This window comes from Sprattus sprattus (genome assembly GCF_963457725.1).
Source record: "Sprattus sprattus genome assembly, chromosome: 17".
Lineage (NCBI taxonomy): Eukaryota > Metazoa > Chordata > Actinopteri > Clupeiformes > Clupeidae > Sprattus > Sprattus sprattus.
Genome location: NC_137915.1, coordinates 20,872,112 through 20,896,928, shown reverse-complemented (window position 1 = coordinate 20,896,928; position 24,817 = coordinate 20,872,112). Strand labels below are relative to the sequence as shown.

At 43.6% G+C, this 24,817-nt stretch overlaps 1 protein-coding gene across 1 annotated transcript in view; it reads left to right on the top strand.

Annotated features, from left to right (window-relative positions):
• The window catches only part of pola1 (polymerase (DNA directed), alpha 1), a gene marked incomplete at both ends in the record, with an annotated part of 77,373 nt that overhangs the window by 31,485 nt on the left and 21,071 nt on the right, over positions 1-24,817 (top strand). Inside the window, 8 exons of the mRNA XM_080855488.1 lie at positions 8,201-8,233; positions 8,634-8,726; positions 9,586-9,791; positions 12,075-12,207; positions 12,392-12,523; positions 15,593-15,767; positions 17,220-17,401; positions 20,922-21,053. Of these exons, the coding sequence (XP_080711614.1) occupies positions 8,201-8,233; positions 8,634-8,726; positions 9,586-9,791; positions 12,075-12,207; positions 12,392-12,523; positions 15,593-15,767; positions 17,220-17,401; positions 20,922-21,053 (1,086 nt within the window). The remainder of the gene's footprint in view (positions 1-8,200; positions 8,234-8,633; positions 8,727-9,585; positions 9,792-12,074; positions 12,208-12,391; positions 12,524-15,592; positions 15,768-17,219; positions 17,402-20,921; positions 21,054-24,817) is intronic.

The following is a 24,817-nucleotide window of genomic DNA, read 5'->3' as shown; positions in this document are numbered from 1 at the left end:
ATATTTAATAATCTTTCACACAGTGGTGGAAAACAAATGAGGCAAGGTTTCCCTCTCTGGCTGTTCTGGCAAAGTCATATTTGTGTGTACCTGCAACATCAACCCCTTCAGAACGTCTTTTCTCCATAGCTGGTAACATAGCTTCCAAGAAAAGAGCTAGCCTGAGCCCAGAACATGTGGACATGTTGACGTTCTTACACTACAATACACATGTCTAACTGACATGATATTGATTAATATTTGAGTTGGATTTTGAGCTGGACACACTTACACTAACTTTAAACATGTTGCACTTTTACTTTAATGAGGGGTTTAATAGAAAGGAGTTTAATAGCAAGAACATTTATTTTGGAGTTGCAATACTGATTTATAACAAGTCCTCTTTTTTTTTCTTTTTTTTTTTTTATCATGTTGGGAGTTCCTAGTTTAAACCTGCAGTTTTGCACTTTAATATGTCAGCCTTTGTTTACATTTTGTTTTGTGCCGCATACACATCTCTAACTGACATGATATTAATATTTGAGTTAAATTTTGAGCTGGACACACTTACACTTTAAACATGTTGCACTTTTACTTTAAGGGGTTTAATAAAAAGAAAATTTCTTTTGGAGTTGCGCTGCTGACTTATAACAAGTCCTCTTTTTTATTTATTTTTTTTATCATGTTGGGAGTTGCTAGTTTAAGCTTGCAGTTTTGCACTTTAATATGTCAGCCTTTGTTTACATTTTGTTTTGTGCTGCAGTATGTAAAAATAAAATGAATTAACTGAGCTGAAATGGTGATTTTTTTTTTTGGGAGGAAAATTAATCGTTTAGATTAATTGACTAATCGATAAAATAGTCTATAGATTAATCCAGTGGTTCTTAACCTTTTTTCAGTGATGTACCCCCTGTCAAACTTTTTTTGAGCCAAGTACCCCCTAACCAGCGCAAAGCATTTTTGATTGAAAAAAATATGTAATACACAGCGCTATGCCATCATTGTCTGATTTATTAAACTGTCAACACTGAAGATTGAACATTGTTGCATTGAACTGAGTGCGTTTGCAATTACATTTTAGTAAGAAACTTGTGCTTGTGCTTCACTGAAAATCTTTGTCAGTCTTGGTGGCAGGGAGGCAACTGCTGTGAACAAGCTCTTCTGCACAGTCTGTTTCTCTGCTTTGTTTTGATCACAGTCATTGCAGAGAAAGAGGCCTCACGTAAATATGTGGAGGCAAAGGGTAGTAGCTGCTCCAAAGCGCTCTCTCCCAGGTCAGGGTGCTCCTGTGTGAGTGTGGATGTGGCAAACTTCATCTGGAGGCCACGGTCAGATGACACTTCCAGGAGTGTTTCCAGATTAGTGACAGGTAGCTTACTTCCACATACTTCGGACAAGAGAAATGGGGTTTTCACCAAATCCAGCTGTGTAGACTTATCCTCCATATCAGGAAGGAGGAAATTGAAAATTAAATGTTTTAACCAAATTGGTCAAATGTCCCACGATGTCCAACTTGACTGGAGCTCTGTCCACATCCTCACTAGAGAGAAAATCATCCATCTGAGGAAAGCAGGTAATATTCCCCTGTGCAGAGGCTCTTCTCCACAGCTCTGCTTTCTTCAGGAAGCCTCCCACCTTGTCATACAGTTTTAAAATGCTGGTGTCCTTTCCCTGCAGATATATTCAGTTCGTTCAGTTTGCTGAATATATCTGCCAGATAGCACATATTTGCAACTGTGTGGCATGGGGAGATCTGTGCTCAATCAGAAAGGTGTGTACTTCAGATCGTAATTCCAACAGCCGTTTGAGTATTCTCCCTCGAGAGAGCCAACGCACTTCTGTGTGCAGCAGGAGTTGTGTGTGTTCAGGTCCCATGTTTTCGGGAAAAAAATTGCGCTTATTATACAGTTACTTGCCAAAACGATAGAAGACATTCCTCCAGAATACCTCTTTTTAAAGAGTTTGTTGCCATTTCGTGATTTCCGCTAAGAAAAAAATAGTTTTTCACACAAATGCGTACCAACCCACCTTCTGACTTCAAGTTTCAATGACCTTCCGTTACGTCACTACTTGCGGAAGGATACTTGCGGAATGAATGAAAGATGTGAATTAGAAGCAAAATACCTGTTGCCAATGGCAGCGGTCATAAACTTTTCCCAGCAGTGAATATCAAGAAATTACAAACCTATGACATTTAGACATTTAACCCACATATGGATGCAAATCAACAGAACTTTTGGAACATTCTGAAGAGCCGTATAATAACTATTTTTAAAGGATTTTTGAATGGAGGCTAATTTTAATTATATCTTTGAAAAATCTCACGTACCCCCTGGACTACCATCACGTACCCCCGGTTGAGAACCACTGGATTAATCGATAGAAAAATAGTCGTTAGTGGCAGCCCTAGGTAAATTTGAACAAAAGTGAAGTTTCCTTTCAAAAGTGCAAGGTTGTTGTAAAGTTGATCAGTCGTAGTACAGAGTAGTAGTAATGACAGTGCCACCAACTTGTTCCTCTCCACCTCTGTGTTTGCTGCTGTGTGCAAGTCGGCACGGCTAAGGAGCTAAGTGTGCCACAGTGCGTGCCCTGTGTATGGATGTTAGAGTTAAATTGTTAATGCTTATGGCAGAGTATAGGTGTGTGTTTTGTTTGTGTGTGTTTGTGTTTGTTTGTTTGTTGGGGAGTTTGTGTTTGTTTGTTTGTGTGAGTGAGTGTGTGTGTGTGTGTGTGTGTGAGAGAGCAGGACTGGTGGGATAGAGAGATGACAGCAGACGTAGATCACCCTGACAGCGCTGCACAGCCCTGGCTATTTCAGGCAGCAGCCTGTCATCCTCAAAATGCTCTTCAGTGGGGGCGCTTTTCAAAACAATTGTCACCAGATACTCTCTTTTACAAGGTTTGTGTGCCGCTGCCCGGCTTAACATGGGCCCTCTGATCTAGAAACTGGGGCGGGGGACGAGTTTGGTAGGGGCTGGATGCCCATCCTCTGAGCACATGGATGAGGCTTAGGAGGAGAGGGGGGGTGGGGGGGGGGGGTTAGAAGCGTCTATTGCTCAAACTGTATTTCTTCCGGCATTAATTCACATTGGGTAAGAGCTAATGTGATCTGATCTGATTTGATCTGATCGCTTATCTGAAGTCGCTCATAGAGAGGTATTTGACCTGCATCCTTTTGGATACGCACGATATTTGGCTATCTATATTTAATTATCTATTAGTGCAGTCACTGGGCGCTGGGAAGTAAGTGACCAACACAGACGATTATTGGCAATCAGACCACAATTAGTGTGGCTAAGTGCTGTTCTAATGGATTACTGTAGAATTCTCCTTGTCTGTCTGTCTGTCTGTTTGTTTTCTCTCTCCCATGATGTATTTGACCATGGACTATATGCATGTTCCTTTCTCGATCCCCATCATGTTGTCAGTGCCCTGTCTGTATGTGTGTAAATGGTAGTCAGCTGTTGATACGGCGGCACCTCCAGTTGCCCTGTTCACGAGCATTACTCATTACGCCTGCATTTGTCAGCGAGGCCTCGGGCTGCACGGGCCCTCAGAGCACACAGGTGCAAATGTGGTAATCCAGGGCATTTTGTAATTGCACAACTGTGGCATTTTCAAGTCGAGTGTCTGTCTGTCTGCTCAATGTAACCCTTTTTTCAAGGCTCATTGTGGCCCACACAGTTTACAGCAACTGTATTTGTATGTGGATATATTGTCCGGGATGCTAGGAAGTCTTTCACTAAGGCCCTTCAATGGAAAACATGTATCGTTTCTAGCATTCATTAGGGTTATGGCATATAGGCTGTGGATAGCACTCATTCCAGTCACGTGTCTTTGAAGTACACTGTGTTCATGGAAAATCACACCCCCATGATTGACTTACAGTACCAGCTCAACAAAAGTCTGTCCAAATATAACAAAAAGGACATGAGTGGATTTTCCACAGATAGTCCCTGTGAGTGTAAATGGAAAAACAGGAAAACTGCCTTTAGCAAAGAGACCAAACAAAAGGTAACAATAAAAATCAGATCATGTTAGTCTTTGCGGTATAGCAGTATTTGCTCAGTAAGGGTTTCATGTTCTGCAGTGTTTTTTTTTTGTTTTTTTATTCAGTTTTTTTTTCCCGCTTTCTTTTCTTTTACTGCTAGCTGAAGCACTTCTACAAGGTATGTAGCTGTTCAAGCAGAGAGTTTAAATGGAAACTGATTATATTGGATAGATGCGCACTTTTTCTCACATTATCATGGTCAGGTCACATGTCACCAAAATCTCTTCATCCTGCCTGTGAATCAGTGGTTTGGTTTGGTTTGGTTTATCGTTAATTACCAAGGATGTTCAGATGGCATTGTTTAGGAGCGTATTAAGTTTGTTCAAGAAACCTTACTTTGGTTAACTTTTCTGTCATTTAGATTTCCACCTATAGAACGTAACTAGTTTGTATGCATGATGGCAGCATGTCAATGCTGCACTCACTCCAAATAAATTGGATTTCTCACTTAGATGTTAAACAGCTGTATGGACATTTTTCCGTAAAAAGATGGCAGTACTGATGACACCCTTTGCTGTTTTCCAACTGTGATGTCTCAAACTAAAGTGCTTTCACAACGTGACTGATCTGTATGCCAAAATGAAAGTGTGATATCAGAATTCTACCGGAATCATTTATGGATTTTGTCTTACTACACCGTCAAAGCTGGAGCTGAAATTGCACCCTTGCCAAGTCTAATCCCAATTTAATATTTCCATAATATAATAATATGATAGGTGTGTCAAATGTATGCGTTCTGGTCGTTGATTCCGAGTTTTAACTGCACCAGTTGGCAGTGCCAGTGGTGGTGGTGGTACAGCTGGTGTGGCCGCCTGGCCTCGGTGTTTAGATGTGTGCAGGGCGGCATGTGTTTAAAGATGAGCCCCCCTCCCGCCCGCCGCACCATTCCTGAACCAGGGTCAAACGGCTAGTCTTTCAGCTGCCTTCACCCCTGCCCGCCCTAGACCCCCGCTTATAGCTGTCTTTGCTGTCAAAACAGACTAACATACACAGGCCATGGAAACCCATCGACACATAACCCAACTCATCACCCCACAGGATCCGTCTCCTTCGCTCTCTCCTTCTCCCTCCCATTCTGTTCTCACTCGTGCTCTCTCTTTCTTGCTTTTTGTTCTGTCCTTCTCTCACACTTTTGACTCTTGCTCTCCATCCCCCCACCCCCCCTTTTTTTTGCTCTGCTCTTGTTAGCCACGCTAAAGTGAACCAGCTAATTCAGTGGCGGCGCTAAGTGACTGAACTTTATGGCCATGTGTGAAGTGAGCCAGCACCTGCTCAAGGTCGAGCACTAATGCGACCGGCCCTGGAGTTAGCACCGCCACAGCACCGTCGTTAGTGTGGCTCTGCAAATTAGCCTGCAGGGCTAGTTCCTCCCCCAGATACTAGCACCGTCCTCAGACAATTCAACATCACCAGTACATTGAGGTTAAAGTAATGGTTTTATAGGCAACTAGTTTTGGAGACAATCCACAAATTTTGATAGCATTTGGTCATGTGAAGGATAGATAAACACCTGTGTCTTCCCCACTAGCCATCCAGGATATGGATGTAGTTCTCTGTACCGGGCTGGAACACCTTGCAAAATTGGAAGAAAAGCTTTCACATGCATGACATTGGCAGCTATTCTGCCAAAACACACCAGTTAGTGTGCTTCTATCGGTGTCAGCTGGGCTGTTGGTGGTGTTTGCAAGGTTTTTGCATGCCTTTTAGGTAGAAAGCTTACTAGTTTTGGAACAGAACTCCGCTGCTTTTAGTCTTTTATGCTAATAGAAAGCCCGTTGGCTATTGTATTTTGCCACCGACTCCCAGTACCCAGTACTGATGCTCCCTGTGCTACCGTTTGGAGATCATTGCAAAACACAGATGGTTCACATCCATCTGTTCTTTTTGTTTGTGTGTGTATGTTTGTGCGTGCGCGTGTGTGTGTGTGACAATCGGCTCTTTCAGTTGCTGATTGCGGTGTGTTTTCGAGTGACCTTGGCCGTGCCGGCTAATTCAGAGGGCTGTGCTGTAATTACTCAAATGCGACCTCTTGCTTCCCCCTCACCGGAATGTGGCACCTCATAAAGCATGCTTAAGTCCCGCTCCAGTTTCAAGGAGTGGAGCCTCTGCCTCGGAAATAGCCGCGTCCTTGTCCCTGTGGGGAGCACAGGGTCTGGCCTGGCTTGGACTGCAACGCGTAACCCTCTGGGTGTGTGTTTGTAGGTGTGTGGATGGACCCGTGAGTGGAAGGGGGAAGAGTTTGTGTGTTTTCTGTTTCAGTGTGTGAGCATGACTGTGTCTCGTGTATGTGTTAGTGAGAGTTCATGAGTAAAAGGGGTGTGAGTTTCTGTGTATGTAATGATTGGCCTGTGTCTGGGGTGTGTGCGTGTGTGTGCGTACGTGTATCAGCATACACAAGAGACTGTGCGGTGTTTTTGGTTTGAGGGGTTGATGGTTTGTGTGTAGAACATAACTGTAGTGTGTTTGTGTGTTTACACCTAACACTCACCTCTGTGCTTGTGAGTTGGAGAGGGAACTCTGTGTGTGCGTATATGTGTGTGTTCCTATGCAAGTATGCGTGCTGGTCAGAGGTCCAGGGTGAGGTAGCTGCACAGATGACGAGGGTTTGCTCAATTGCTGCTGACAGGCTGCAGTGTGGCCCCGTTACTGTCGGGCCTCAGATTAGCGGCCTTAAAACCCTCGGTCCGCGCTGCCCAGCTGTCCGCATCCCTCTCTCTCAGAGGTCACACACACGCACACACACACACACACACACACACACAGCAGTGGAAACCCTAAGTAACCGTTTACTCTTCCATTAACTCTGCACTGCTGTTCTTCATCGTTCTTCCCCTCTGAGAATAAATGCATCACCAGTGTTTACTATGATGGGGTCAAACATGACAGTTTAGTGCTGTTAAACTACACGTTCTCTTTGTTACCTAAATATTGACTCTTTTAATCTCTCTCCATTTTTTTTTTCCATCTTTCTTTCCATCTTTCATTTTCTCTCTCTCTCTTTCCATCTTTCATTTTCTCTCTCTCTCTCTCTTGGCAGCTGTAGTTATGATGAATTTACCTCTGCAGCTGGACAGCCCCCCACCCCCAACACACACACACACACACACACATACACACACACACACACACACACTTACACTTCTCTCTCTCTACCCCTCTATCTCCCTCTTTCCACTATTCGTCCATCGCACAGGCCACTCGTGATTAAGGCTATTAGGCATTATTATGACTCGGCTGGTGTGTGGGTTTGGAGCGCCATTTCAGAGCCGCTAATAGCCCTCTTAGCCAATTATCCTCCATTTAAAAGCAAATCACCAAGGTGCTTTCATTCCCCCCATTGCTAAGTGTTGAATTACTGAATAGATTTGCTAATTAAATTCTTTGTGTATGTGTGTGCTTGCGTGCAAGCTAGCATGTGTGTGTACATGACTGCACAGCTCTTGTGCCACTGGCTGGTTGGCAGGTGTGTGTGTGTGTGTTAGTGTTTCAGTGTGTGTGTGTTGTACAAGCTGTATATGGGGGGAAAACTGCTATAAGCTTGTTCTGTTTCTGAAGTCAGCTGACTGATTGCAGTGTTTACTGAATTCGACCTGAGTGTTTCCGTACTTGTCCTTATTTGTAATTTGATTGTTTTGTTCTTGCCATGTATGGCATGTTGATTGGTCTCTAAAACTGTGTGGCTGTGGTAACCTATAAGGCATCTGTTGAGCTTCTGAAGGTATATAATTCCATAACCACTTTGGTGTCCAGTGGGGAGCAGCGTCTTAGCAAATGGTTGTGTACATGATGAATAGGAAAATCACATTTAGAAATGGGCCTTTCCCTATTGACAGGACATTTGTCACAAGAGTATTATTATGAGATCTGGCTGCTAACGGCATTATGATGTCCATAGCACACCAGGGTTGAGGAGAAGAGATTCTTATGGCCTCTTTACTTGGTTTTCAGCAAAATATTGACAAGTAAAGTGATTCCTCAAGCCGCTCCCCCCAACAGAGGCTCAGATGCAACTGAACGTTTTGTAACCTTAGTGCATTTCGTGTGTGTGTGTGTGTGTGTGTGTGTGTGTGTGTGTGTGTGTGTGTGTTATAGAGAGATGTCAGAAGGCCGTTATTTAAATGACACCCCGTTAACTTAAACTTCTGTGTTTTTTGCTTTTCTTTTCTCCAGATCCTGTTGCATACCAAAGACATGGTGCAGAGGGTGAGTTATGACTTGGTGGCAAGAACCGCAGTGCTCTTAAAAAGCCGCACGACCTTCACCGTTGTTTTGTTCCCTTTGCTGCCGTCTCTGCTGGACAGAGAAGCCGGCTTTGTGTTTGTCAGGGCCCTAAGCCCAAGGCTGACAGCTTTATTCATAGAGGACTGTAACTCAGGTGTGCCTTTCCCTGTCACTCTGATCCACTGTTGAAGCCAACTGACGGCAGTTACAGGCTTTTTTGCGCGCTCTTTTTTTTTTCACTCTCTCTTTCTCTCCCCCTGGATGTCTTTTGGTCTCTCACTTTCCCTCTCTCAAATACATATGTGTCCTCATTCTTTTTCTGTCTCTCTTTGAAATCCTCTCGTCCCCTCTCTCCTCTCTCTCCCACTCCCTGTCTGTCTAGATGAACCTGGATGTAATTTACGGAGACACAGATTCCATTATGATTAACACCAACAGCACCAACCTGGACGAGGTCTTCAAACTTGGCAACAAGGTAAACAACAGCTAAAAGCAAACCACTCCAGTGCTATGCAGTCACAGTGAAAGTCACCTGAACATGTATGCTCATTGTCAACACGGAGACATTTGAGTCCTCGTCGGTTGAATTCAATGAAACCTCATGGAAGCGATACATTCAATTTGTCCCAGTCTTTGTTAATCTGTGTGGGTCCGGTCACAGCTTCTTACATGGCTAGTGATGCCTAAAGAAGGTATTTCACGTCGCCTATTCAAAGCACTTCACATGCTACTTCTTTGTGTGGCGGAAACAAATACACGTCCTAATACACCGTTGTGATTTTAAAAGCCCCCTTTGAAGCGGTTAGTCACCAAGAATTACATTCCATTTAGCATAAATACCCCACCTCTTAGGCGCTAGCTGTGTAGCAGTGGTTGGTATTGAATGAGAGTCAATTTGGTGTTCAGCTTTGCTTTGTGGCTTACTTTGTTTAGATCCAGCCTATGGTGTTATAAAACTATGAAATGTTGTCAGATCAGTGCCAAACGTCTTTCACAGGCTAAATGTCTGGGAAAATAATGGTTACGATTGTTTTTACGGCATGAGCACTTTTCAGTACCGATATTTACTGAATAGAGTCCTGTATATAATTGCAAAACAATAACATTAATAACAATTATCTGGATGTACTAATAATGAAAAAAAAAAAATAATGGAACAGTAGGTGATAGTTTCTGCATATTCCTTTGCACAACAGGAATCTTAATTCTCTGTTTCAGTATATTTGCTGTATTGCTTTGTCATATGTGTGTTTGAAAAAAATTCAAACCAAAGCAGTACTAAACCTTAGAATGTGTGTGTCTGTGTCGTCTGTGTGTATGGGGGGCCTCTCCAGGTGAAGAGTGAGGTGAACAAGTTGTACAAGCTGCTGGAGATCGACATTGACGGCGTGTTCAAGTCGCTGCTGCTCCTGAAGAAGAAGAAGTATGCGGCGCTTATGGTGGAGCACCACGGCGAAGGCCGCTTCACCACCAAGCAGGAGCTCAAAGGCCTGGACATCGTGCGCAGGGACTGGTGCGACCTCGCCAAGGAGTGCGGCAAGTCAGTATACCACTCGATCAAAGCACCGCCACTTTAGAACTCTATGAAATGTGACATTATAGATTATATCAAAGCATATCATTGGAATGTGGAATTCCTGTAGTTCCATGGGTTATTGTGAAACTGAGGGCAATATTCCTCCTCTTGGATCCGGGAACTAGCTCAAAGTCAACCCACTGATATCACCGTCTGTATTGAAATGCAAATCCCCTGCGTGAGGTTTTGTTTTATTTCATGTTTGAAAAGATAATCAGGTCCAATCGACCATTGATGTTTTTGCAACATCTGGTTTAGGTAGAGGCTAATTTTGTATGACTCACATCTAGTTCAAAGAGGTTTCTCTTTATGATTGCCCAGGATGCCCTCTGTGCTTTATACTTTTACTGTAATATCTAGACACCTTACCTATTTATAAATCATTTGGCCTCTGGACTATCTACCGGCTATTGAAGATTGACATCTCAGATATTTTGTCTGTTTGTCACTGAAGGGTAAGCTAGTTATTTTCACGCCCTCAACTTTGCTCTAACAGTTGAGCAATCAATGAACACGTGACCCAGGCTGAACTTCGAAGAATAAACAATTTCAGAACCTGTGCCTCTGACATCCCCATCAAGCAGCCTTTCTTTGCCAGAATTCAGTGTCGCTACTAGCAGGGGTTAAGTGTGTGTGTGTGTGTGTGTGTGTGTGTGTGTGTGTGTGTGTGTGTGTGTGTGTGTGTGTGTGTGTGTGTGTGTGTGTGTGTGTGTGTGTGTGTGTGTGTGTGTGTGTGTGTGTGTGTGTGTGTGTGTGTGTGTGTGTGTGTGTGAGGCCGAATGTTCCCCACAACACAAAACACAGCGCCAGGCCTGACACCAAAAGTGTGAGTAAAATAACACTCTTGAATAGAAGTGACAGTAGAGCAATTTGGGCCTCAGGCAAGACTGCTCACAGCGAGCTTCCCTGTGCTGCGTTTTACAGGTCCGTCTGAATGAACTTCTACCCAGTAGGCTAACCTTTTTGTGATGTCTTAGGGCATTCAAAATCACTAACCCAACATACCAGGACAATCAAGTTTTCCCGTTGGCTACCAAAATATGACAATATCCTGTCCAACAGAAATATCAGAAATATTAACTAAGCAAAATTAAATACCCCTTTTTTTTCACAATATCTGCTTTTAAGAGGGAAAACTTTGACCATGGACCGTAGAAAGTTGTTGATCGTGGGGTAACCCGACTACCTTTGGATTTAGTTTGATGCCAGAGTCCTTTGTATTCCAATATTCCACACAAAATAGTGCACCAGAAAAACCCATTTATCATCTTGCTAAAATTAGCTTTAGTTGTTTTTAAAGTATGTTGTTTTTTTTAAGAGCAACTATTTTGTGTATAATCTTCACATTCATTTTAGTGAAATATGGTTATGGTTAAATCCACCTATCGTTCCAACTCAGGCCTGCGGGCCAATTCCGGCCGTCAAGCGATTTGATCTGGCCCGCCCCAACGTTTACCGTAAAAATCTGGCCCCCCAATGACCAGACTGGACGCTCATCGGCTCCCGGGTAATTTGAGTTTGAGACCCGTGCTATACACGATATAGTTCTGTGGTCGAATTGTAACACCCTGCAAAATGTTAGAACAGCCTTCACAGCACAGCATTGACAAAAGACGCCAGTTAACATGTGAGCAAGCTTTTATCAGCGCCAACCGGGCTATTGATGGTGTTTGCCAGGATTTGCATTTTTTTCTAGGTAGGTAGCTCGCTTGTTTTAGGCCAAACCTCTATAATGATTCTTTAAGTAGGCCAACATGAATACTCCATATTGAGGAGTTTTCTATGTTAAGAGAGTGCAGCATTTGGTGCACATTGTCTGGAGGGGGAAAAAAAAGATTGGCCACGTAGATTAAACTTGTTCAATTAAGTGGCTCTAATCACATTAATTGGTTAGACGGATAGCCTGCTGGTCAGCAAAGCTGGCGGTGTGTCGATTAAATACTGTCTGCAAACAGAGACAGGAGGGCAGGAAGAGACAGACTGTCCCCGTGTTTACTAAAGCTCTATTTGTTTCACCACATTCCTTGTAAGCCTTCCTCAGTCATTTCCATATTTTAAATGAATTATAAAATAAAGGAAAGTTTCATGATTCCCATGCGCTTGATGGAGAAGATGTGTGTAAAACATTTAATATGCATTGTACATATGAGCATGTAGATAAATATATGATGGATGGATACATAAGTAGATGAGCAGAACTAGAGAGCTAGTCTTGTTCCCCTGCTGAAGTTGACTTCTCCCCACCAGTTACGTGATTGGTCAGATTCTGTCTGACCAGAGCCGAGACACCATAGTGGAGAACATCCAGAAGCACCTGATGGAGGTGGGAGAGAAGGTGGCCAGTAGCGCTGTCCCTCTCAACATGTTTGAGATTCACAAGGTAAACGTCCTCTAAGGAGTGTTTGTGTGTCTGTCTGTCTGTTTGCGCATCCATGTTTAACAGAGAGACAACACTAGTACTGCAGCACAATGGATTGAAACACAGATTGTGTACAAACACATGGCATAATTTCTGTGTGTGTGTGTGTGTGTGTGTCTGTGTGTCTGTCTGTGTGATTCCCCAGGCTCTGACTAAAGACCCTCAGGACTACCCTGATAAGAAGAGTCTTCCCCATGTGCACGTGGCTCTGTGGATCAACTCGCAGGGGGGCAAGAAAGTCAAAGCTGGGGACACCGTGTCCTATGTCATCTGTCAGGTACTGTCTACCAAAGCCAGGGACATCGTGTCCTATGTTATCTGTCAGGTACTGTCTACCGCAGCTGCGTCCTGGTGCCAGCTCAGGCAAACATGTGAAGTTGTGTCTCTACGTGTGTACATCATGTGTGTGTGAGCGGGAGAGAATTTACGGCCGTTTCCCCCTTTAGTAACAGTATGATATTTTGGGGGTTGTTTGGTGTGCCAGCTGAAATATCACTCATTTGACCCTGAACACAATTCAAGTCCAAGCTGAACCTGATATGTTTACCTTCGCCAAGGAGGTTATGTTTTCGGTGCCGTTTGCCAGTTTTTCCATGAAACTGGCGTGTGGCATGGGCTAAAGAAGAACCCATTACATTTTGGAGCAGATTCCAATCACTGCGCAGTTGCACAAGTTATTTTGCACTTTCATTACCATTGTGAGATTGGGCATTTGGCCTTGGCAGAGCTCTCTGATGAGTGCCCTTCCAGTTTTTTAATGTAACCCTACTAGGGCTGGGCGGTATGACGGTATATACTGTGCAACGGTAGAAATGTGTCTACCGGGAGAGATTTGGCTATACCGTTTCAACCGAAGTATACTCTTATTTTGAAATCCAATCGATTTATTTTTAGATAATGACCTCTGAACTATACCGCTTATTAAACGGTTACTCGCCAAAACGATAGACATTCCTCCAAAATACCTCTTTCACGATTTTGTTGCCGTTTTGTGATTTCCGCTTAGAAAAATTGTTCTTCGGGCAAATAGAACTCTAAAGTTTCAGGAGTTGCGGAGCAACCAATTACTTGCTGACTTCGAGTTACAATGACTTTCCGTTACGTTTAATGACCGGTCTACTTGCGGAATGATATGAAAGATGTGAATAATAAGCACAAATCCCGTTGCCAATGACAGCGGCCATTACTTTTTTGCAGCAGTGAAAAAAAAAGAAATTACAGACCTGTGATCGTTGAAATTCAAATCAACAGAAAACGTTTTTGAACATTCTGAAAAGCTGTATAATACGATGAAAGATTCAATATACTGAAAAGTGTCTAGTGTAGCCATTTATTTGCCGATTCTGTTCCTTTTTTCTCAATGATGGTCAAATATTAGTAGTTAAACAGTTCACCATTTCGATAGTTTAGATTTCTTTTCAGAATTTCAAAGTGAATGAGCTGCGGATGTATGTATGTCTATGGCGATTATAGGCTTACTATTGAGATTCTAAGTAGCATGGAGACAACTTTTTTTGGTACTCCACGTAGATCATTAACCCTTGAATATAAATGTAAACACTATAGTTCTTTTGATCCAGTAAACCGTAGCTCCGTCATTTACTGGCGTCTGTTTACAGGCCAGTCTGCACCTCATCAATATGGTGGCGACGTAAGCACGTCGCAGCAACTGGCTGAAGTGGTCAATGACTCTATATGTCTATATGTAATGGCCAACTTCTTAAGTTTCGAAAAAGAAAATGTTTTCTCATCATTATTGCGTCTATATATGGACACACATTGAAAAGAAGGTTTTAACGCTTGAATTATCTTCTGAAACTAGATTAAAGAACCACTGAAAGCCATATAAGCACTGGACTAAATGCCACAGAAAGATTTTTCCTTTTTTTTTTTACATGCACTTTTTTTCAATGGAAAAGTTCAGTACAAAGTAGGCCTATAGACCTACTGTTCACCATTGCTTAGGCCAATAGCCTATTGAGGCAGTATTGTTTCTGCACCTTAGTGTTCTTAAGGGTCTATAAATAAATGACTGTGGACACATTTCGCCGCCGCCGCTGAAGTGTCCTCTTTTAAAAAAAAAAAAAACTCCAACCTGGTCACCCTACGTATAATAAACCGTGATATATACCGTAACGTGATATCAAATTACAAATACCGTGATGCAAGATTTTGGCCATATCGCCCACCCCTAAACCCTACTGTTGCTGGCTATTTTGCTACCAATGTGAGCATAGCCTGCTATTGACGTGTCAGAAGAGAACATGTCAGAGCTTTTTCAAAGCTTCACCCTTACTGAGCATTGTGCTACAACTGCACAAAGTGGTTCAAAAAAGCAGATTCAGAGAAATAGGTCCTGTCGTACTAGTTCAGCTCTTTTCACCAACACATCAAAAATCCAATTGCCCGAACCAGATGGGTGACTCGAAGAACACAAAGGACTTCAACCTGCAGTCACTTAACCATGTCTTTTTTTTTAGTCTTCCATGTCACCAAATAACTAGAGAACATTAGAGTACAGCTTCAAACATGGCTGTGTGCACAGTAGGGCATAATATTCGAATGTGAAAAAACACTCCCGTGGTACAAGTGCCTATCTGCTTTGTGAATGAGCCTCTGTCTGTTCGCGATGTCCCTCGTTTTAAAGTAAGGAAGCAGTGCTGCTTGCGATGATCGTTCTTATAGCCTAATGTTTTTTTTCCATTGAGAATAACCCAGCAGTTTAGCCACGGTTGCACTACATTACAAAATCATATAGCCTACGTTCATCATTTTTGTTCCTGGCGATTTCAATTGGTTGTCTGTGCAAGACAACAGACATGGACATTTATTCTTTCTTATTCACAACTGTTCTGAGCTGGACTTACACAGGCTATGCCATTCAATAAGCATCCGAAGTAGAGCAGCAGGTGAGCTAGTAGTCTGGTTGGTGAAAGCTGCTGTAACGCAATGTTCTCGGCAAAGTCCGAGACAGCTTTTTTTCGCATTATTGACGTATTGACGGCAACTGCGTAAAATAGGCAACCAGATATTCAAATAGTTCGAATTCGTGATTTTTTTTTTTCAAACGAACATTCAAATGTCATTTTTGAGCAATTTTGACAGCCCTAGTGCACAGGTTGGCCAAGAAGATGTGGCTGTCTTCGGTATTATGACTTATTGTTTGAAATACTCACTCAAACTTCTTTGGATTTTACATTGAGGTTAAAAAACAACCTGAGCTGATAATCACTCTGCCTTCTGTAACCTCTCACTACTTCCAACTCAGCGGTCAGATGTGATGTAATGTTTAAATCTGACCTCATGTTCATCCTCTGGCTCAATGACCTTTTGACCTCTCCTTCAGGACGGTTCCAACCTAGGGGCCAGCCAGCGGGCCTACGCCCTGGAGCAGCTCCAGAAGCAGCCCACCCTCAGCCTGGACACGCAGTACTACCTGGCCCAGCAGGTTCACCCTGTGGTGGGCAGGATCTGTGAACCCATTGAGGGCATCGACGGCGTACTCATCGCTTCCTGGCTAGGTATAGACTCTATGTTTGTTTCTCTCTCTCGCTCTCTCTGACTGGTAGCAGAAGATGCTTTAAGATGGCTCCTTTATCACAATGATGAGTGTGTTAAGATTGAGGTCTTTGCTCAAAGCCAACTCAAGCAGTGTGACTAATTCTAAGGAGTTGATTCAGAGCAAAACACCATATATGATGTACTGTTCTTGTTTTCTCACATTTATACAGCAGCCAGTTCATTCTAGGCAAGTGTGCAGCCTGTAACCTGATGAGGCGGCTCCTCATGTGCCCTGGCCTTCGCCGGCTTGTTTTCTTTTCCATGTAAATCAATGCTCATTTCTGCCTGTAGGTGGCAGCAGGTGGTGGGTGTATGTGTCTGCTCTTTAATCCCAGTAGTCCTGCAGTCAACACTATTTTATTTACTCACTTATTCACTTAGCCAAATGACTCTGGGGGGCAATTGTGCAGGGGAGGGGGGATGGGGTGGGGAGGTTATCCCTGCGCTAATAGTATTCTGTGTCACCTGGGAAGAAGAGTTGGGTATTCAGCTGCTGCTTCTTAATGATTTGATGATCTCAGCTGCCTGCTAAAAATCTGATAGCTGTGTGTGTTTTTATTTCCCCTCTCCCAGGGCTTATTATGTATCCAGCTTATTATTAATACCCCTATCGCTGTCCCTAACCATCTTTACTGTGTCGTCCCACATTCAACATGTGTTGTCCCGGCCTATACTACTGGAGTATTTTAGTACACTAGTTGCAGTTGTAATTGGACGATTTATTCAGCATGATATTGGGGTGTACATTCTTTCACTTAGTTTCTACTATTTTACTCAGTTAGCTGTAAAAGTGTAAATACGTTATTTTGGAGGGATTTGTGGGGCAACCAGCATCCCCAACCATGAATGGGCCTGAACGCCCACAGGGACATGGGTTCGAATCTGCCTCACAGTCATTACCTGATCCCACTCCCCATCTCTCTCCGGCTCATTTCCTGTCTACCTTCACTGTCCTGTCTGATAAAAAGCTAAAAAGCCCAAAAATATATATATTTTTAAAAAGTACGTTATTTCATTGGCATATCTTCAGGCAACCTTATGCTACTGTGAGGTTATTAGGTGTGATCCCTGAGCTCACCCTTCTCTTGCTGTCTCCAGAACACTAACAAGCTGGTACTTCAGCTGTGTTCACCTGACAAGCCTTAACGCTCATTTAGGAATTGCATCTCATATCACATACATTGTTTGGATAATATTTGTACGTGATGATGCCATTTTTAACCTTTGTTCCTTGTTAATTGGCTTTGTGTGAAACGCACACACAAAAAAAACACTGAATGGATCTCTGTCTCAGTGTATACCATGTTAATAATTATTATCTCAGAAACAGAAAATGGACCCTTGCAAAGTTCAAGTCTGTTATGTGAGCAAAGTCTTGTGGACTTAGCTGTCCTCTCCTGTGCCTGTTGCAGGGCTGGACCCCAGTCAGTTCCGGGCGCAGCAGCGGCAGCAGCGGGAGGAGGAGACTGACGGCCTGATGGGGGCGCCGGCGCAGCTGACAGACGAGGAGCGTTACCGTGACTGCGAGAGGTTCTCCTTCACCTGCCCTCAGTGTGGTACTGAGAACATCTACGACAACGTGTTCGAAGGAGCTGTGCGTAAACTAAACTACCTGACTCTGTTTGTTACATGATTTCACCTGTCTATTTATGCCACCATAGTTTGAACTGCACAAGTTCACAAGTTCTGCATCAAGCGAAACACGACTGGTTAGCACTACCTGGGTTCTGTGAAGCTCAAAGAAAGGTGACATAGACCAAGCAGTTGCCTTTCTTTCCTGATATGAATATTGTCCAGTTTATACCAAAATGGCACGGACAACACCAGTGTAATACTAACAAACACCAAAGCAGACACTGATCAGTTCAGTGTTGTATACTTCAAAATAGTACTAGCCTTTACCAAAGCTCTTAAAACAGAAATGCTCCAGTTGTATTTGAAGGTGTATAACCTTTATGTTTGCAGGCTCTAAGAGCATTTTGTGCTTCATGCTATTTAACTTTTTTGTCACAGTTGATGCAATGCTAACTGTTGGATTGTTTATGCTAAAGTGATTCTTTAAATTACACTCAATTTTGAAACGTGGAAATACCTCCCGCAACTTAAAGGGCAAGCATCTGAGGGAGCGCACACTTCCTTAGCGGAACCATGACGTAGTTTCCTTCCCAGTCACTCTGGGTGAGATTGGCCGCGTGTGTGCGTGTGTGCGTGTGTGCGTGTGTGCGTGTGTGCGTGTGTGTGTGTGTGTGTGCATTCCCGTGTGTGTGCGTATGTGTAAGTTCTAATGGAACGGAGTGGAGCAAAACTGGGGGTTGGACCCCAGGTGTTTATGTCCTGTTTTCCTGGCATGAGCAGCCCTGGGATGCAGAGCCTCCAGGGCTTTTATATTTAGCCGACAGTTTGTGTGTGTGTGTGTGTGTGTGTGTGTGTATGTGTGTGTGTGTGGTGTGTGTGTATATAAAGAGGCAGGACGGGGGCGTGTGTGTGTGTGGAGGCAGGTCCGGTGGGGGGATTTGGGCTCTGGCATGCCACTCATAAGCACTCTGTCCTGCTCCCAGCTCTGGCGGGCATCAGTCGTAGTGCGGGGCCGAGGTCAGTGGAAAGAGAGGGGGGTGTGGAGGGCTGGCCTTATCAGTCTCTAATTAAGAGCTTTAGACACAGCTTTCTCTTGTCTCGGAGAAACTCATAAAAAGTGACATCCACTCCCCCTCTGCCCCAAGGCCTGTCCTCCCCTCCGTCTGGAGAATTCACACTCTCTCAGGCACGGAAGAGGAACAGCCCATTCCAACACACACACATGGACATACACACACTCACTGAGAGTCTCCTACAAGAGTCACACACTACGGCAGGAAAGACATATCCATCTCACTTGAGTGTGGGTGCTTACACACACCCACACACACACACAAGACACTAACTGGAGTCGTAGAAGGCGTCATGAACTCACACAAGACTGTGACTCACAGTGAAGCACTGACTTCACTTGCTCTCACACACACACACACACCCACACACACACACACACACACACACACTCACATATATTCCTAGACATGTTTGCCAACCCCCATCTCTGTACATCCAACCCAACATTTGGTTTCTTAGGGAACACAGAAGTGAACGAGGAATCTTTTTTTCAATCACTTTTTCTCACACGCACACGCACACTCACACTCACACTTTTCCATATGCTGATAAGGTTGAGTATTAATTAGGAAGCGGAGTATGCCTGTACAGCGCGCACACACACACACACACATACACACACATACATACATACACACACACACACACGTGGGAGATGAAGGGAACGATGGATAAGGGCAGAGGAAAGCCTTGACTCTAGACGGGGGGGGGGGGGGGGGGGGGGGGGGGGCATAGAGCTCTTATCAGGACCAAAGAAGTGAGGGAGGAGAGGAGAGAGGAGGAATGCAAACACTTTGACGGGGGAAGAAATAGAACAGAGAGGATGAAACGGGAGAGAGGGAACAGGAAGTGTGTGTGTAAGGGGTGGTCTTCCGCTTCAGACGCCTAAAACATCTACATCCCCCAGTCAGAAAAACACACCCTTGGATCACCTTGGACTGGGTGGACTTGGGCCTTCACTTATTACTACCACCATTATTCTCTGTGCATTAATTAATAGGCCACAACAGATTCTTTGCCTGTCAACAACGATCACATGTCAAGTGTCCAGTGAAATGCCTTTCTTAGATGCACTGCAGTTTCCTGCACTGTAGTTTCCTGTTTGAATGCTATATGAGCGAGAGAGTGTGCGTGTTTTCATAAGCATAAACACCCTATGACCTTTTCTCTTCAATGGAGCATTTTAAATCTGTTAAATCTGACTTTGCCTTTGCCATCATAGTTGTGGTCCTCTAAGACAGTGGTCCCCAACCACCGGGCCGCGGCCCGGTACCGGTCCGTGAGGTATTTGTTACCGGGCCGCACAGAAAGAATAAATAATTTATATAATTTCCGCTGTATTAATTATTTGAGTCTGAAAGGTGTTTTATTTTGAAAAACTACCGGATTTTCCCGGACGTAACATTCGCCTGTGCCTCTTGTCACGTCAAGACGCTTGTCTCGTTCACGTGATATGTCACTTAAAAAAAAAAAGCCCGCATACTAGCGAAAATTAGTAATAAAACAAACATCTTTGGAGAGCTTCAAAGGTGAAACGGTCAATTAAGGAGCCAGAAGAGGAGCCTAGAACCTCAAAAAAAGAAAGCTTCTTTTAACAGACAATACCAGGAGTCATAGGCTACTTTAAAATACGGGTTTATTGCAACAGGTGATTCTCAAGCACCAAGTCCGCTCTGTTTAATATGTGGCGACAAGCTAACAAACGAGCCAATGAAGCCTTCAAAACTGCTTCGGCACATGGAGACCAAGCACTGATTCAGAGTTATGGTGAGTTGTATTTTTCATGCACTTAAAGTTCGTAATACCTAACGTTAATGTTAGCTGTTGTGTATATGAGCAGACCGGGCTTCATTGTATCAAACTCGCGCTTGCCTCACATCAATATGAATGGATGACGTGACTAATAAGTGGTGTAAAATGACACCTTGAAGCCGGTCCGTGAAAAAATTCCCTACATTAAACCGGTCCGTGATGCAAAAAAGGTTGGGGACCCCTGCTCTAAGAAACATGAAGCACCTTGAGGACAATGAAATGCATCATAGTTAACTAGTCGAAGTGGTCCTCAACAGCCCCCTCTGACCACTTAGCCCTGCCCACTGAAAGTACTCTCACCTGGGGTGGGTGCTGTGAAAGCTCCCCCCTCCAAAAAGAACCAGTCACTGAGCCAGCATGGAGGGTTTTCTTGTGCTGTCACAGGAGAGACAAGGCTGAAGGCTTAATGGTTCGACCCCACTGGGCTGTTTCCCTCTAGGTGTTTAAGTGGACTGAAGCACCCGGACTGGGTTATTAGTGTGGGGTAGAGTGGGAAGAGTGTTGCTGTGTAATGTACGGTGACCACGGAACAGTGTTCTGATGTTTGATTGGTCAATTCTAAGAATGCTTTTCATGCTTTGCTATCTTGTGGATAAATGTTTTAACTTGATGCCCTTTGTTGGTGTGTGTGTGTTTCTGGTTTGCTGTCACAGGGGTCAAAGATCGAGCCGAGTCTGCTGCGATGTTGCCAGGTGTCTTGTGAGGGGCGCCCTGTCGACCACCACAACCAGATCAGCAACAAGCTGCTGATGGACGTACGCCGCCACATCAGGAAATACTATAGTGTAAGTGACCTGAGCCTCAAAACATAGACAAAAGCTCAACCTCAGACTGGACTGAAATGCTTTTAAAAGAGCACATGCACTAAATTAAAATCAAGGGAATGAAACTGTGTAAAAGTATGTTTTTAGTCTAGATTTAAAAGTCTCAATAAAGGCAGCTAATCAGATATGTAATGGGAGACTATTCCATATTTTCTTGGTCCTTGTTAAAAGTCTAGCTCATGTGTTTTGGACGCCTTGCAGTTTATGAAGTGATACCTGGCTAATGCTATTAAAGAATGCATTACAATGGTTGATTCTGAAAGAATTTTAAGTTTGGACCACCTTCTCACAATCTTTTAGGCACAGAACATTTTACCTATTATCCTACAATGAACCACTAACCACAGATTGTATTTGTGCCAATGTCTGCACTGGTGGTAAGGGAACCAAAGATATGTTCTGTTTTGTTTTCATCAACTTTCAGGAAGCTATTTCCCCTCCATAACTTCATATTGCTTCATGCTTCCTGAATATCTGTCCAAAGGGTAATAAATAGAATGACAACAGATGGGCACCTAAAATCGAACCCTGGGGAACCCCACGCGAGTGGGGGGGGGTGTAACATTCGAGAGGACACCCTCAGCACTGACCACAAAGGTCCTATCAGATAAATAAGATGCAAACCACTCAAGTGCTTTTCCCCTCAATTATTTTCAGTCGAACCCAGATATGTTCACACAAACATTCTCCAACACATATTTGCCTACATGATGGAAGGTAGCTACATACACACATTCAATCTCTTTCTCTCTCCCGCACACACACACATTCACCCACACACAGGCGTGCGCGCACACGCATGTAATCACACACTCACGCTCTCCACTCATACAGACATACACACACACACACACACACACACACACAAACTGTTATTCACATACTCGCATTCACACACATGCACACCCGCAGCATTATATACACTTCTCTTTACCTCACTGCCTACTGGCTGGCTATCTGTTTGTTAATGAATATACAGACCTGCCAACATGTACGCATTTTGCGTACCTGGCGCGCATTTTGACATCAAAGTACGCTGGTACGAGTTGATGGTCTAAAAGTACGCAAAACCAAAAAAATATATATCTTTTTTTTTAAGAACGCATAACGCTCAATAATGCATTGCCGGTTTTCAATGGGTTCAAACTTCACAGTCTGTCTCGAGTCACTAATGCGTACATAGGCAGCTGCAGCAGAGTAAGAAGCAGAAGAGGAGTTTGACCAATCACAGACCCCCTGCCGTTACTATCCCCTGTATGACCATCGAAATCAGAGAATACTAGGTTACTCTGCGGTCAGAGGAATCAACCGCTGTTTAGGTGTCAGTTAGCGATTTTTCATTCATGAATACTTACCTAACTCTCCCTTCCCGACCACATCTGGCCAATTCTTCAAGTGAGGACATTAAAAAAAATCACTTAAAGGTAAACTAACGAGTAATGTAGAGATAAGACGTTAAAAATATATTTAATTTTAGCCCAACGATGTTAACCATGTGGTTTTCGTGTTCGCCATCGATTTAAAATGGCAAATACATCTAAGTGTCTTGGCTGTGTTATAAATGGTTTGACTTTTCGCTTTTGGGTTTTTTTCAAACTACTTATTTTAGACAAACTCTTGTAGTATGTTACCATGGCAGAACCACCGGATAAAATAAAAAGATCGCAAAAAATCATTGATAGTTACCGGGAGAGATGGCCATGCCTCCGTTCTTTTAGACATCCCCACCATGCTTTCTGCACAGTGTGCAATGTCATTATTGACATCAGTCACCAAGGAGCAACAGGTAACGAACACAGTGAGATGCATATTATCAGAAAATCATAGGCCTATCTGTCAAGTTCATGCTAGAGGTCCGCGGCAGCCTTCTACGTACAGTGTCCACACATGCTTACGCACAGCTGTTGTCATGTCACAGTGTAAAAGGCTATATGTTTCTAATAATAATACAAATAATAGGCTAATGATAATAGCAGACATCCAAAGTCTCCCGGAAGTTCCGGGAGTTTCCCGCATATTGATAACCACTCCCTGATGCCCTCAAATGACTTAAAATCTCCCGGAATCTAGAGCGAGCGACGTGCTCCAAACCGTGTTAGCATCTGTGTCACGCGCACACGACAGCGAGGGAGAGGGACCTGGAGACTGTGCGTGTGTGAGGCAGTGTGCGTGTGTGCCTCAGGAGCATCCTGATTGGCCTGTTTCGGTAAGTAGAATGATATTATGCTTTTATAACTTTTAGGGACCACAACAGTAATACATAGGCCTAGGGAGGGGAATACCTCCCTGAAATGACTTTTTGCAGGTTGGGATGTCTGTAATAGCCTAAAAAACTCTTCCACTGACTAGAATTTAATTAAATAATAAAGAAGCAAACACAGCGCCATCATTTGGTCTTAGCTGTTGTCTAGTCCTGGTATCACATGTAATTGGGCTTGCATTCAAACATCAGACGTGGGGAGAAAAAAGAATGATGAATCATGACACTTGATAGGTATGAGGTAGGGAAAAAATACAACATGACCATTGTGTGAGAAGTTCCTAAGGAGCCTAGAGTGAAATAACATCCCAGGCTACAAATTTGTTGTCACAGTTATCACTTATAACTGTTATCACAGTCTTTTTATTTTATTTCATTAGGCCTTCTAAAGTGGTTCAGAACTGCATTATGTATTAGCTCAGAATGTCGTTGATTGGTTCAATAATGCAACAACAGCATTATAACTAATAAAATGAAGGCCACAAAATCTTGCCGCGCCGGGGTGGTACTCAAACACATTTTCCAATGTTGGCAGGTCTGAATATATGGTATGGGAATCTCACTCCCCCATACCTGTGTGCATCACTGCTAAGAGATCTCGAAATTATGGCCCAGAAATCAGTGTGACGGCCAAATGCTTACAGTTGCAAATTTCAGATGCCGGAAAAGTAGCTGCAATGCTGAGTGAAACATTTAAAATCCCTGATTGACCTGAGACAGTCGCCACTCTCAAGTGATTGTGATTGGGTGGGCGAGGACTTGAAACCCTGTTTAATTTGCATGCACTGCTGTTTGTTTATTCTGGCTCCTTATTGAATATGAGATGCTAATTTTAGCCGCTAGCCTCCCAGCCTTCTCCGCTGTATCTCCTGAGCACTGGTTTTCTGCTGGGGTGCAAATGGCTTCCAGCCGCCCCACCTTCCTCACTCCCCAACCAACCACCCACTACCAAGCTCACACTTTGAGTCTTTCAGTCAGCACTTAATGTTTGTGGCTGGTTTGTGGTGCGTACCAGTTGTCCTCACAAGTTGGAAATTCCCAGTTCCAAGTCAAAAATGTCAACAGGAACGCCCCCTGTTATCGGAATTCCAACTCGGACAAAGTTCAGCAACACAGACTTCAGAATTTAAGATGGCTGCCCCCTCGAATGAACTTTATAGGCACTTCTGTCTTAGTTGTCTCATTAAATCAGTCGTACAAATAGTACTGTCCAACCTCTATCAGTGGACGTGTTGCTACTGTGTTTGTATGTGCAAAATATCTCGTAATGCATTGATATGAACTGGTATTGCCATTCCCAGCTCCGACGTCCCAAGTAAATGGAACACACCATTAGAGTTTGTGTCGCCAACTTGACTGGTGGGTCTGGGGTGATCAGCCCTGGCGTTTTTCCCCCTGCTCCAAATGTGTAAAGGCGTGTGCATTTCTGTCCCTTTACATCATAGGATCTTATTTCTGCCTTCGG